At 37.0% G+C, this 15,945-nt stretch overlaps 1 protein-coding gene and 1 long non-coding RNA gene across 4 annotated transcripts in view; one reads left to right on the plus strand and one right to left on the minus strand.

Moving 5' to 3' along the window:
* The window catches only part of ninl (ninein-like), a 34,414-nt gene extending 20,773 nt beyond the window's left edge, over positions 1-13,641 (minus strand). Inside the window, exons 1-8 of one of the 3 annotated variants that reach the window (XM_074647280.1) lie at positions 13,471-13,641; positions 11,891-12,104; positions 11,308-11,404; positions 8,391-8,593; positions 4,478-4,544; positions 3,136-3,251; positions 2,914-3,060; positions 412-588 (exon numbers count right to left, since the gene is read on the minus strand). In XM_074647280.1, coding sequence (XP_074503381.1) covers positions 412-588; positions 2,914-3,060; positions 3,136-3,251; positions 4,478-4,544; positions 8,391-8,593; positions 11,308-11,404; positions 11,891-12,073 — 990 coding nt within the window. In that variant the 5' untranslated portion in view covers positions 12,074-12,104; positions 13,471-13,641. Of the gene's footprint in view, positions 1-411; positions 589-1,610; positions 2,856-2,913; positions 3,061-3,135; positions 3,252-4,477; positions 4,545-8,390; positions 8,594-11,307; positions 11,405-11,890; positions 12,105-13,470 lie in introns of those variants that run through there. The other 2 variants (XM_074647283.1, XM_074647281.1) reach the window with 2 other exon arrangements.
* LOC141774551 (uncharacterized) overlaps positions 11,971-15,945 on the plus strand; it is a 43,599-nt gene continuing 39,624 nt past the window's right edge. The window contains exon 1 of the long non-coding RNA XR_012595372.1: positions 11,971-12,094. This is a non-coding gene — a long non-coding RNA (uncharacterized LOC141774551). The remainder of the gene's footprint in view (positions 12,095-15,945) is intronic.

A 15,945-nucleotide genomic window follows, 5' to 3' on the forward strand; every position in this document is an offset into this window, starting at 1 on the left:
CAATGGCCTCATTATCTGCGAGGCTTATTGACAGAGTCTGGGACCATTTATCATGCACTTTTAAAGTTACTCTAAACAGCATTTGCGATGAACCTCACCAAATGTTTTGCATTGATACCAAATTTACCAATAAAAAAGTGACAACAGATCAAAATTTCGTTAAGAGTTTCTTTAACCTCGGAGCTTTGAGGGAATCCAGTATTTTAACAAACCAGGAACCAGATTCAAAATGAGACACAAGACTGGATGCAAAAGATCAGCAAAAGAGACACATTTCTTCATAAATTATATTTGAAAACACTGAACTTTTACGCCACAAAAACAGACCAAACTCACTACTTTCTGTCCGGGTCTGGTAGCAGAACTCTAAAGGACCTTAAAGTGATTCTGAATGAAGTGGTATGTACTGACCTGCAGGATGTTCCGGCTGTTCCGGATGCCCTCCTCGGTCCAGAGGGCGACGACCCTCTCGGGGCTGGTGCATCCTGAGCCCTCGTCCAGCCGGCTGAGGACTCTCTGACCCACCGTGGCCGTCAGCAGGGAGGGCGAGGTGGAGCGAGCCGAGCGCTCCTCTAACGGCGCCTGAGACTGCATGGGCGATATGAGACCAGAGTCAGACGTCAGGACGCTTTTTAAACTAAAGGTTCTGTTCAACACGTGAACCGGTTTCTACACACAAAGCAGCTTATGAGCAGCAGTAATGAGCACATTTCTTCTGTTTGGGGCAACATTTAATCTGGATTAGCCCTCTTTCACTCAGAGCCATGCAGGACTCAATCACCAGGTCAGAACCTGCTGCCCAGCAGTACATGAAGTAGTACGTGTTTACCTCTGGGGATCAGTAAAGTGTTAATATAATAATACAACACTATTAAATTGTTGTTTATATTTTGTATTATTAATTTGAATCTACAAACTATCAAATAAATGTTGTGGAGTAAAAGTATAAAGTAGCAGAAAATGAAAACACTCAGAGTACAAGTACCTCAAAATAATACTTAAAGGGCAGGTCCAAACGCCAATAATATGACAATAATGTGAACGCTAGCACTAGCTGAGTCAACGTTAGCTGTGATCAGTTTGGAAATAACTAAAAGAAGTGGGGTTGTAAATTTACGTAAAAAATCTTGGATATTCTTTGAGATTAAAATGGTAAATATTTGAGAATTAACTCAGATTTACGAGAGAAAAAACTTGGATATTCTCGGAGATTATAGTCATAAATTTACGGGAAAAAACTGACCAATATTAAGGTTGTGACGTGGGTTCAGGTAAAATGACTGTTTTTGTGAATGGAGTCTGGTGGCTTTGAAGAGTGCGATATTACGGCTTCAGTTCAGTGTTAATTTTGGCAGCTATTTTAGATTTAGTCTCAGTCTTAAAATGAAAATGCTTCTTAGTTTTAGTGTAATTATTTCTGTCACGCATATTATTCACTTTAAAGATCATCAACCGAACAACATCTGAGAAAAAACACAAAGCAGTCAGAAATATTTAAAGTTCTTTGAAAGAGACAAACAGTATCAACCGTTCTGTGATGTTTTTTTAGTTTCAGTGTAGATCTGTCCCACATAGACTGTGCAGGTGTGAATGAACCCTCTCTACATCACCTGAGAGTAGCAGTAGGTCCTGGTTTTGGTCCTGGTTTTGGTCCTGGTGTCGGTCCTGACCCACGTTAACAGACCACAGCCTGAGATCAATCCTGACGGGCAGTACATGCTTGACTTCTACCTGTCTGTCTACCTGTCTCAACAGCTACCTGTTGTCCTGAGTCCCTCACACCTGATTGGACTGATGACTGCCAGCTGCAGCAGAGCCTCCGAGTTGGCTTGGTTGGAGGAGAGGTGACGCTGCATTCAGGAGTGCCTCGTAAACTCAGAAACTCTCTGTGGCTGTGGTTCAGTTTTAAATATGAAGAGGTTTCACTGCATCTGTTGACATGCTTGATATCATCTGACATTGTCATGCACGTCTCACCTCAGAGGTTTGAAATCATTTCATTGGTATATTTATCACTTACTGCTGACCTCACATCTGTGGACCATCACTTCCTTTTCTGCCACTAAAGTCAGAAATCAAACTGGCCGCTACTTTAACGGTTCCTTCAGTCTCAGAGAGAGACGCTGACAGGACCTTCTGTTAAAAATAAAAACCTTCAGGTGTTATAAAAACTAACAGTGTTTAAGGTGAAGCTCCCAGTGGCTCCTCCCACCACCATGGACGGATTATGAGACGTTGGGCCCCCCCACCCAGTCTACAGAGGAACACCCACACTCAAAGAGTCTCAAAGACTCTACTTCTAGTCATTTCGCATCTTGTTGGTGGTTAAACATACATTTTTGGTCGTTTTGCATCTTGTTGTAGTCGTTTTCCATACATTTTTAGTAGTTTTGCATACATTTTTAGTAGTTTTGCATCTTTATGTAGTCGTTTTGCATCTACTTGTAGTCGTTTTGCATCTATTTGTAGTCGTTTTGCATCCTTTAGTAGTCGTTTTGCATCTTTTTGTAGTCGTTTTGCATCTATTTGTAGTCATTTTGCATCTTTTTGTAAATCTTTTTACAGTTATTTTGCATGTCTTTTTAATAACTCTGTGTCTCTTTTGGTAATTTTACGTCTGCTTGTAGTTGTTTTGCACCTCCTTGTGGTCATTTTGTGTTGTTATTTTTCAGCGTTATTTTGTGAGCCAGGTCCCCTGACCCCCTGGGTCCCTGACCCCCTGGGTCCCTGGGCCTGGGAGGCCCGTTCAGTCCCCCATCCATGCCCACCATAGCTCACAAACTTCATGTCAGGTTCCCACCAACAAACTGGCTCACAGCACCATCAATCAACAAATCAAACTGTGCTGTGCAGTACATCATTTTAACTCTGCTAGTGTTGTATGGTAGTGCATTATGTAAGCGAGTGTCTGACCCAGTGTGGCGCCCTCTGAAGGTCAGCTGATCGTACGGGGGTGGAGCAGGAGACAGGGGCGGAGCCACGTAGAACCTTCTGGAAGTCCCTGACGCTGACTCTGCCGTCCAGGTTGGCGTCCAACTTCCTGAGCAGCGCGTCCAGATCCTGTTTCAATGTTCACAGCTGTTACTGATCATCATAAAGCATCACATCAACGTCCTCCTGTGGGCGGGGTCTCACCTCTGTGTTGAGCTGCTGCAGGTCCAGGTGATCACACACCGCTGTCAGGACGCCTCCACCTCCTCCACTGCCAACGACAACCCCCAGCTCCACCTCCACCTCCTGCTGCTGAGGACCTGCAAACATAAATAAAACCATTAGAATCAATAAAGCCTGAATTAAAAATTAAATCCAGGTTATCATCAAGGTCAGGGGTTTCATGGGTCAACTTATAATTAACAAGATTAACTACATCAACCTACTATCAATTAAAACCTAGTAAATCATTTCATACCTCATATATTATTAGATGGTATGTGAGGAAACATCAATCAAATGCTGGATTTAGGTTCTATTTTTTATACTTTTTACTCCACTACATACAAAATATAATCAACTAATAAATGATGATGTATTATTATAGATTAAACTACCAGCAGTATATATAGTCATTAAAAGTAGCTTCACCAGCTGACACATTAAAGTGATGAACAAATAAATTATCCCAAAAATAGCAGAAAAATAATAGTAAAGTATCAGACAATTTTTTTTAAATATCAGTCAAATATCCTTAAACATTAGTAAAATACCAGGAAAAATGTATTAGTAAAATATCATAAAATTATAAGTTAAAAATCTGAAAAATATTAATTATCAGAAATTATTAAAATATTCGTAAAATATCACAAAAAGTTATTAAAAGTAGCTTCACCTTTACCAGCTGCAACATTAAAGTGATGGAACAAATAAAATATCCCACCAATATCAGTAAAATAAGAGAAAAATATTAGTAAAGTATCGGACAAATATTAGTAAAATATCATTCAAATATAGGTTAAATATCAGAAAAATATTAATAAATTATCAGACAAAAATGTATCAAATATAAAGTGATACTGGTACCACAGAGAGAGACACTTGAGAAACATCTTCAACTCTACAAATAAAGAAAAAGCTTTAAAATTACAGATCAAAATATCGTCAAAGAGTCTAGAAGCAAAGAGACAAAACTACAGTGTTTTTTTTGACAACAGCCGCTGCCGCTATTTTGGACTGAAAACATTATATTTATAATATTTTATTGTTCAACACAGGACATTTCAGTAGAGACATTAAATATGACAATAGAATAGAAATAATTCTAGTTTTACTTTTGTACGTCACTTTGTAGACGGACGCCAGTAAAACGTCCGTCTACAAAGTGACGTACAAAAGTAAAACTTTCAGTCCAAAATGGTGGAAGCGTAGCTCTGCTGCTGGACAACGACTTTGCAATGTAACCATCAATTGACTTTCACTTCTTATCAATATACGCTCTTTGATTAAACTACAGGGAAACATGAGTAAAGGTTATAAAGAGTACCTTTAGACTGAAAGTCTGGCTGGATGTTCTCCTTCGGACTTCCTGCCTCCTCGTCAGACTTCAGGCTCTGCAGAGAAAACATGGAGGTCAATGACAGCCTGTAACACACTATGTGTGTGTGTGTGTGTGTGTGTGTGTGTGTGTGTGCGTGTGTGTGTGTGTGTGTGCGTGTATCTATGTGTTCACCAGCCCGTTAAAACTAGTCTGAATAAACAGCAGAAAGTGTTATGAAAGAGTGTGTTCAGCGTGGACAAGAGAATGCTGGGAGAAAACTATAGAAGTGTGTGTGTGTGTGTGTGTGTGTGTGCGTGTGTGTGTGTGTGTGTGTGTGTGTGTGTGTGTGTGTGTGTGTGTGCGTGTGTGTGCGCACAGTAATGTCAACAGACCAAACAGTGATCTGAAGGATTCCTGAGCGGTCATTACTTCTGCCAGACTGAACATAATGTATGAGCTGAGAGTGTGTGTGTGTGTGTGTGTGTGTGTGTGTGTGTGTGTGTGTGTGTGTGTGTGTAGACGCCTGGTTGTCACGCCGAAGAGCTTAGCATGTGAAACGTCTGAAACTGAACCTGTGACTTTTCCTCTCACACCAGAGTTTATTATTTATGTTCAAACCAGATTCATTTAAAGGAACAGTTGAATTCTAGCACTCCTTCACCTCCGTCGGCTCTTTATGGTCCCAGAAAAGGTTTCTATGGAATAGCGTTCAGGGGAGCAGAGTGCCCGAAAAAATGAAAACAAACAGACTTTGACGGTGGCTGAACGAAGCAAATTTGTTTTAACGCCACTAATTTTCTTTAACGCATTAACACAACTTGTGATTTTTAGGTTGTAGCAGGCTCAGTTTTAAACCAACCGTGTCATACTAGCTTGTCGTGAAGGAGGTTAAATAATGCTCCAAACTACCCACGGGTCTCCCTCAAAGGGACCCCTTTGAAAACATGCCAGTTTTTTAAAAATTTAGTGTAACTTTGGAGCATTATTTAACCTCCTTAAAAGGTGTATTTATATACAGTATTTTCTCCAAAACTAAAATGTGAATTCAGTTGTGTGTTTCTTGCTAAACATTTTGACATGACGTCTGCTTTTCCAAAACAAACAAACAAACAAACACTACCACAAAAACAAGCAGTACTGCACCAACTATGATGTCTCCCTGTCTTCATACTGTAAACAGCATCTGTCTCTTTAAGCCCTTTATGTAACTGACTAAACGCTGAAGTATTTACAGAGATTTCAGCTGCTGGAGCCAAATGAAATCCACAGTGACAACTGAGAGAGTTACAGTATTTAATCTGCAGGCTTCACAGAGCAGTTACATAAAAACTCTTCAATATTTTAAACAGAGGGACACAGAAAGTAGAGTAGAGTCACTCCGATGATGTAACAGCAGCAGATAGAAACATTGCTGACTTTACTCTCCTCTACTCTGTCTCTATTCTGTCTTTACTCTGCTCTACGACTCACTCTGGGCCCTATTTAACCCATATCCGAAGATATGTGAAACAAAATCACAGCAGGCAGGCGTTGAGCTCCACAAGAAAAACAGTTTGTTTCAAAATATTATGGGCCCTATTTTAACAATCTATAGGTCATGGTCTGTAGTGCAAGGCGCATTTAGGGAGTGTCCAACTCCTCATGAATGAAAAAACAATGTCCAAAAAATTTGAAAAATATCCGACAAAAAAATCTATATTAGATTAGAAAAATATCCCCAATTTTTTTGTAAAATATGTGAAAAAAAGAGTGAAAAATGTCAGAAAAACATGAAAATATCCAAAAGTGATAAGTAAAATATGTGAAAAAGAATTGTGAAAAATATTAGAAAACTATCCAAAAATTATTAGTAAAATTTGTGAAAGATATTAAAAAAATATCCAAAAATTATTAGTAAAATACATGAAAAAAATCCCAAAATTATTAGTAAAATAGCAGAAAAAATAGCAGAAAATGTCCGAAGAATATTAGAAAAATATCCAAAAATTATTAAAATATGTGAAAGAAATTGACAGCAGGCAGGCGTTGAGCTCCATTAGAAAAACAGAGTTTGTTTCTTAAAGATTATGGGACCTATTTTAACGATCTATAGCGGAGGTCTAAAGGTCATTTAGGGCGTGTCCAACTCCAATTTTGCTTGTTAAGCGGGGCATAATCTGGGCGCAAAGTAAGGCACAGGGGGCAAAGGAATTGTATTTATTCTCTTAATTAATTAATTCATGTTTATTTCTGATTTATGACTAGAAGAACATGACATTCAGTGCTGAGCTGCATCTCAAATTACTCTTCAGGTTCCCAGCTTTCAGATGATGTACACCACTTCTATGTGACATCTACTGTTGACCTGCTATCTCCCCCTAAAGACCTCCTGTACCCCCCTAAAAAGACTAAAGCGGGTCTATTGTGGGTCTGAAAGGGTTAAAGATCTGTCTGCACTCAGCCGTGAGGGAAGAAGCTCCACTCTGTTTCTGTAGTTCCAACAACTCCAACAGAGTGAGACCTCTTCTCTCTAGATGATCTCACGTCACATTCTCCAGTTAAACTTTATATCAGATAAACTTATAAACATTTAGGTCAATGTAAGTATCAGATGGATATTAAAGGACTCAGATTGTGATCAGTGTTGAAGAAGAACAAGAAGAGGAGGAGGAGGAGTCTGAATAAAACAACAGAGAAAAGCTGCAGTTTTGTTTAAAGAACATGAATCCAGCTGCTGCAGTCAGAAGCTCACAGAAGAAAACTGTGTTTTTATATCATCACTAAAAAGCAGCTGAGAAGCTTCTTTTTCCACCAAAACAAAAGAAGAAACCGAGTGAAGCATCTTTGATCCGCAGCCAAACCAGCACAGAGCGACTGCCAGCAGCCACATTCCTCACAATCCCACTTCCTGAAAAACCTCCAACGCCCCCAAAACCACCAAACCTCCCCCAGCCGGCTCCTCCCTCCTCCTCCTCCTCCTCCTCCCCCCTTCAGGTATTTCACGGCCTCGACTGCAGAAACTGCAGCAGAATCGCAGCACGCTGGATATCTGAGACGAACCAAAGCAGCCAACACAAAGACACACAATGAGCTTTCAGACAAAGTGTGTGTGTGTGTGTGTGTGTGTTCATGGTGAGTCTCAGCTGGAGCCTCCTGCTTACTTTCACATCATCATCATCATCATCATCCATCAGCGCCACACAGTCTCAGTGAGGAGGTCAAACAAGTGGAGTAAGCTTTGACTCCTTTATCACAATCAGCAGTACTCAGGTCAAAGGTCAGAGGTCACACAGCATCATGACAGCGGCAGGAACATGATGTCATGACGATAGGAAGATGATGAAGGAACAAAAGGAACAAATGTTTTTGGAAATGAATAAATTGGGGCTGTCAAGTTAACGCCATTATAACGCGTTAGCGGAAATTAGCTTCAATGCCACTAATTTCTTTAACGCATCAACACAACTTTTTAGGTTGTAGCGGGTTCATTATTAAACCAAGAGTGAAACTAGAAAACCTAAGGAATCCATCGGTACCAAACATGTCATACTAGCTTGTTGGGAAGGAGGTTAAATAAAGCTCCAAACTTACGCTAAATTTTGGCGAGGAAAAACTGTCAAGGCCATTTTCAAAGGAGCATATTGTTTATGCTAAATGCAGTACCTGTGAGGGTATCTGGACAATATATGTCATTGTTTTGTGTTTTTAATTGATTTCCAATAATAAATATATACTGTACATACATTTGCATAAAGCAGCGTATTTGTCCACTCCCATATTGATAAGAGTATTACATACTTGACAAATCTCCCTTTAAGGTACATTTTGAACAGATAAAAAATGTTCGACTGATTTGCGATTAATCCTCATAAAATATTTGAACCGATTGACAGCCCTAGAATAAATATGTGAAGAGGAGGACATAAACTGTGCATCTCACCTCAACACTCTCCAGAGACGTCGACCGTCTCAGTTTGGCCCTGCGGACGCCAGAAGGTGATGAGTCCGTGGCCTCGGTTCTGGACGGCGGCGAGTCCTCCGAGTCGCAGGTCATCGCGGCGTCGGGCCTACTATCGGGACGGGAGCGGCGGCCATAACGCTTTGTTCCCTTCACGAACTTTGGCTTCACCTCCTCTGGGACAACTGGAGACACAAAGGCAGACAGACAGGTTGTATGTAGGTCAGTGAGGCTGCAGAGTCACTGTGGAGACTCAGAGCCAGAAACAAGAAGCAAATTAAAGGTTGGAGCCAAAATGTGTCACACAGGAATCCTCAGCAGCAAAACCAGAACCAGGATTTCTTTAACCAGACTGAGACCAGCACAGAGCTCCCAACACACCCACTAACAAACTGGGACATTCTTGGACCAGAAGGAGCCAAAGACGGCAGGAAATAAAACTCAAATCCTCTGATTTCCTTCAGTATAGAGTGGATGCTCATACTGTATATAGTATTCTAGTTTTTGAGATAACGTATCTACGTGTACTCTGCATCTGCTCATGTACGCCTTTTTCTGCAGCAACACATGAGCTTCTCAGCATGGGATCAGTGAAGTTAAAAGGTTTTAATCCAGCAGCTCTTCTTCTTATTGTGTCAAGCACACAACTAATTCATATGTGAGGCAGATCCAGACGGCATCGTTTACAATCTCAAACAATTCTCCACAAAACCTCCAAAATAAAGAAAGCCACTATGAATAAGACCTTCATGTCTCCAACATAATTCATAATCACTGACAGAACAAATGTCAGTTTCAATAATATTCTTAAAAAAATTTACTAATGTTTTTTTAATATATTTCACATACTTCTTTAATAATTTTCACAATATTTTTCAAATATTTTACTAATAAATTTAAAATATTTTTCACATATTTTTTTTTATTTCACTTGTTAAAAATATATAATATGCGTAGGGAAATATACAATTGTGAAAATGTCAGAAGAATATGTGCAAAATATATGAGTCAAGATGTGAAAAATATTAGTGAAAAATGCCCAAAAAATATCCGTAAAGGACAACAATAGAGCTGTATGGCACAGAGAACCTCAAAAATAAAGAAAACCACTTTGAATAAGACCTTCAGGTCTCCATCATAATTCATAAATCACTGACAGAACAAACGGCAGCTTCCCTGAACGCATCAACAGGAAGAGATTTTAAAACCCTCCCTGTGTTTTCATAAGAAAGAAGAAATAAAGTAAAAGGACTCAATGTAAAACCTAGTGAGGCAGTTTAGATCAGCGCTAATGAAAAGCAAACCTGAATGGCAGCTAAAACATGTGAAAAACACACATTCATGGTTCTTTCAATGTGAAGCACAGCACCTGATCAATACTGATCAGTCCCACAGTGATGATGTCATCAGACTGTTACTGCTGCAGCATCAGCCAAAACTACATTGTGCTGTTTTACTGTAGCTGTGGTGAGAAGGTGGAGCAAAAAGATACAGAAATAGCTTCAGTGTAATAAGCACCCAACATCCAACATGTCTGCAGCTCAGCCACCACAACCACCACTGTCCCTGACGCTTATACTGCTGGATATACAGTATATATATATACAGTATATACAGTACACTGTAGTGGTACTGTGTACTCTAGTGGTACTGTGTACTATAGTACAGGGCAGCCAGTACTCACAACAAATAGTTTTTTAGTTTATCCATCTGAACAAGATAGATAATTCTGAAATCAGTCTGCTGTTATTCGATATTTTTCTAATTGTCAACAAATCAAACAACATGTTAGTGCGTCTCTCAACACTGTCTGACTTCCTGTCTGTGTCTCTCAGCTCCAAGCCCATTGGTTCCTACTGAAGACAGAAATCTTTAAGAACAAAAATATATAGTTTCATCAGTAATTCCCTCAAACCGCTGCTCACTGTTGTTTCTATCAAACCAACAAGAGGAAATAGCGACTTTGTTTGGGACTACTAATCATTTTCAGATATCTTTCATATATTTTTCTGAAATTTTTCACAAATTTTTCCACATGTTTTACAGATAATTTCCAGATATTATTTGTAATTTTTTTTTGACATTTTTCACTCATTTTTTAAATGTTTTAATAATATTTTTGGGATATATTTCACATATTCTTCTGACATTTTTCACAATTTTTTTCCACATATTTTAATAATAACTCTCAGATAATGTTCACATATTTTTCAATAATTTTTAAATTTTTCCCCCCATTATTTCATACATATGGCACTGATGTTTTTTGATCATGTGTCACTTATATTCATCAAATATTTTACAAAAAGATTTCGGATTTATTTCACACATTTTTCCGACATTTTCCACAAATTTATCCACATATTTTAGTAATAATATTCAGATTTTTTCAGACATTTTTCACTCATTCACTCACTTCAAATATCTTACTCATAATTTTCGGATATATTTCACATATTTTTCTGACATTCTTCACTAATTTTTCCACATATTTTACTAATACTTTTAAGATATTTTCCACATAATTTTCTGACATTTTTCCCACATATTTTCCAAATATTTTTATTATTTTTTATATATTTCTTCATATATTTCACTCGTGAAAAAAAGAAAATTATATATATATGTAGTGAAATATGTGTATATATGAAATATATATAAAAGTATGAAAATTGCTGAAAATTATTAGTAAATATGTGAAAAAATATTAGTAAAAAATCTCCAAAAAATATCCGAAGAGGACAACAATAGAGCTCTATGACACAGAGGAAGAAGATATATGAGGCTGTGATACACACACAATACTCGTTAGTAGATCGATTCACTGCTGGATTGAGTCTGAACATCCTACTTTTCTAGGATAGAAACCACCAACCCTGGTCTCTGTCTGGTGTCTTACCTGGCTCCAGGTAGCTGCTGTCATCCTCTGATGTGCTGAAGTCCAGAGAGCGAGACAGAACGGCCACAAAGCCTTCTTTAAACTCCTCAAAGTTCACCTGAAGGTCAAACAGTTTATTTGCTTAATACAGCTCTAACATGTATTCATCTTATAAAGTAGTCGTGTTTAACATGTGACAACATGATGATTCATTAGGAGTCTTTGTGAAGTCTAATATTCACTCTCTTTTAGCTCTGTTTGGCCTCTGGTGTCTCTAGCAGGTAGTGTACAGTGGCTTTATCAGAAAACCAAAACAAGAAGCTAAAAGAGGCTAAAAAGTGAGAGCTGGTCATCAACAAAGAGTTACAGTATACATTTAATCTAAATACGAGTAATTTAAGGACATTTTAAGGCTCAATCTATGACCGTCAGGTGTCAAAGAAGTATTCAGATAATTTACTTACGTAAAAGTAGGTGGATCTCATTTAAACTATTTCATACAGGCTACTGTTAGTAGTTACCTCTGGAATGATGTATTGTATTTTATAAACTGCTAATCTTGTGTTTAAAGTCCAAATGTAACCAGTAACAGTGTGCGTGTTACCCTGGCGTAGGGGCGTCCTCCCAGCAGTGTGTCGAGCAGCAGCGGCAGGTGAGCGTCCAGCTGCAGTTTCCTGCAGAGCGCCGTCAGCTCGTCTCGGTCCAGGAAGCCGGTGGCCGTCGTGTCGCAGCTGTCGAACTCCACCTTCAGCTGGGCGACGTAGTGGCTGTGCTCCGCCTCCTCCATCACAATGCATCACGCTGCAACGTTGAAACACCTGCAGGGACAAATATCCCAGGACATTTACTGAAGAGGAACAATCACAACATTTACTGAAGCTGTTATTCAGACAAGAGACAACACGACATGATGTAATATATGATAATATGATATGAGATAAGATGAGATGACGTGGAATAACATGACATGACATTATATTAGGGCTGACCCGAATGCTTCGAAGCTTTGGCTGTTGTCATGGTAATCGACCACAAAAATCAGTATTCGAATGCTTCGTTTTTTCTTTTTCTTTTTCTATATACTGTATATATATATATAAGTACAAGGGCTGCACAATTAATCGACTATCGTGATCACGATTTTGGCTTCTCACAATTAAATGAACAGGATCGACTGCGATGTTTAAAATGCTCTGTTTTGGCTTCACTTTTGGTCATCGCCCTCTTGGTTTGTGGCCACATAAAATATATCAAAAAGTCATTAAAAGTAGCTCCACCTTTACCAGCTGCAACATTAAAGGGATGAACAAATAAAATAGCAGAAAATAGCAGAAAATATTAGTAAAGTATCAGAAGAAAATGGTTAAATATCCCCCAAAAATATTAGTAAAATATTCCAAAAAATAGTATTAAATATCATAAAATATAAGTTAAATATCATATTGATAAATATGACAAAAATTTATAAAAATAAGATATAAAACATCCCAAAAAGTCATTAAAAGTAGCTCCACCTCTACCAGCTGAAACATTAAAGGGATGAACAAATTAAATATCCCAAAAATAGTAGAGTAAAGTATCAGAAGAAAATGGTTAAATATCCCCCCAAAAATATTAGTAAAATATCAAAAAATATAAGTTAAATATCAGGAAAAATATGAATAAATTATCAGATAAAATAAGAAAAATAATATTAATAGATTATTGTGCAGAATGAGAACTTTTACTTTTGGTACTTTAAGTATATTGGATGTTAATACTTTAGTAATTCTACTTCAAAAATAAATAAATACAAAATAAATAAGTGAATTAATACAAAAATAAATAAACAAAGAAGCAGATTAAAACAGAAATATCAATTTATGTCCATGTTATTAATTATTTAATGGCTACATTTATTTGTAATATTATTTTTGCAACATTTAATGATTTATTTATTTATTTATCGAGTCATTTATTTAAATAAACAATAAACAACTTCAAGAGAACAGTAAATACCTCCGTGACTGATGCAGTCTAACGTGATAAACAATAAATATAAACACCGTTAAAACGTCCTGCGGTCTGTCCGGTGAGTCTCGCGAGCTGATGAAGCTTCACCATGGGAACGGACGGAGCGCGAGGAACAAAAGACGGTAACGGTAGACGTTAACGGTTAAACTGGCAGTAAGTTGCGTTTCTCACCTCCTTCTTCTTCTTCTTCTTCCTCCGGTTCCTCTCCGGTAAAAACTTTACGGTTCCTCCATGAATGTGTTCCTGGAGCTCCCGGACAGTCCGCCGTTAAAACCACCGACACGAACCGAGAGTAACGGGTCAGGCTGGCACCGACACCGACACCAACCGACAACAAACACCTGAAACTACCGGAAATACACGGGGAGATACTTCCGCTTTCAAAATAAGACGCGTATAATGCGCACCATCCGCTCAGTTTTTATTAATAATAATATAATAACATTAATTCATTCACTCTTTGTTTGACTTTTAGTTCAACAGTTGATTATTTTATGGGTCAAGTATTTTCTAATAATTTCCCAAGACGTGTATTGGTAATACAGTTTTAATACAGGCAAACTACCTGTTTTAATACAGGCAAACGACACATAACAAACACGAAAATATGCTGACAAAATAACCTCACAAAAAGAGAAAAAAAATAAAGAAAACACTTAGACAGAAGGAATATAGATAAATAAATAAGAGACAAAAATAAAATGAATGGGATCTCTTCAGTAATTCAAATAACCAGGTTGACAGTACCAATCCATTTATAAACTTAAATATATATATGACGTATTAAATATTTTTTTATATATAATATAAAGTTCTGTTAGTTGTGTTCAGTTTAAAAGCAGCTGTTAATTTCTTAAAGAATTTTCTTGAAATAACAGTTCTATTTAAATATCTATTTATCGTTTATTTATTTATTTATTTTGTATTGTTTGTTTGTTTGTTTGTTGGGAAATTATATTTGTTAGTTAGAATATATCTGCATATATAACAAAACATAAAACATATTACATTAAGGAGTTTTTTTAAGGACTGTGCTGGTGAGATTAAATAGACATGAAAGTAAATACTCATAAAACACATAAACACAACATAGAGAAGAAAATATTAATAAATAAATAAATAAATATATGTAGGCCTACTGACAATAAAATAAACATGACAGAAAATAGAAAATATTCTCTCATATACAGTATGTTCCCTCTTTTATAACATACTGTGCACTGACTAGTTAATTAATTCCAATTAATTGCTACCTATAGAGTATTTTAGAGATGTAAAACGGTGTTTATTGTCCCTGTAATAAACACCAATTATCAGCAGGTATTTTTCTATAAATGCACAGTAACCGACAATAAACACACATAGTGTCTTCAGTTCTTTGTTAGTCTGATACTAACAGACATAACACTGGTACAATGTGCAATTATATCTTTATTTTAAGTAATTATTATGATTATATTTGCAAGCAGCAGACTAAAGTCATGAAGGGTTCATTTTTTCTTTATTTTTTAAAGGTAGATTGTTTTCAAGCAAAAACGTTTTTAGGCTATTTTATTTTGAATAAAATAAACATCTCTTCCGGTCTTTACTGTGTTACTATGGCGACTAGACGATGCGCTGACTGCAGTGTGGAGTTCAGCTGCTGGAGGGTGCTGCTGCCTGCAAATACAAACAGATAACATTTACTCACAATAACGATCATTGAATCAGCATTCACGCGAATGGGGCAGCACTTAATGTTTTTTATTTCCAAACTTTATTAAGTAATATTACAATACAAATAACAGTACAGGGAGTATTAGATAAAAACACAATAAAATTAAATTAAAAAGAAGTAAAAAGATACAGAAGTTAAGAGAGAAGAAAAGAAGATGTATACAGCTTAAAAAGTGAATAAACAATAAATCATCTGACAATGTTGTACATAATGTTTAGATATCTTTGAAGCTTTTTGGTTTTTAAGAAACTTTACAGACAATATAAAACAAGTTTTTGTTGGGAAGAAAAAGAAGAAATCTGTCCTTGTGAATATGATGTTAGCCCAGAACACACAACAATGTAATCAAGTTATCAACTTGATTGTTGTTAGACTCTACAGTCAAAAATAAGACGTGACTTTCTTATGAGTGTCCCAGATGAATGAGGAAATGTGAGTCCAAAAGTTACTAGACTGAGTAGAGACATCAAATACATGAGAAAAGGACTCAGACGGAACATTATCTAAACTTGGGAACGGATTTATTTCACAGATAGGAAATTCTTTAACTTTATTGAAAGTACTTATTTACTTAAATTCATTCCGAACATTCCTCCTGACGTTATGAAAAATCACTAAGTTAGGTTTAGGCAACAAAACTACTTAGTTTTCGGCAACAAAACTATTGAGTTATGTTGAGGCAACAAAACGACTAAGTTAAGGTTTAGGCAACAAAACTACTTAGTTTTAGGCAACAATACTACTTAGTTAGGTTTAGGCAATACAACTGCTTAGTTTTAGGCAACAAAACTACTTAGTTATGTTGAGGCAACAAAACTACTTAGTTAGGTTGAGGCAACAAAACTACTGAGTTTTGTTGAGGCAACAAAACTACTTAGTTAGGTTTAGGCAACAAAACTATTTAGTTTTGTTGAGGCAACAAAACTACT

The sequence above is a fragment of the Sebastes fasciatus genome, chromosome 9 (genome assembly GCF_043250625.1).
Source record: "Sebastes fasciatus isolate fSebFas1 chromosome 9, fSebFas1.pri, whole genome shotgun sequence".
NCBI classification, from domain to species: Eukaryota; Metazoa; Chordata; class Actinopteri; order Perciformes; family Sebastidae; genus Sebastes; species Sebastes fasciatus.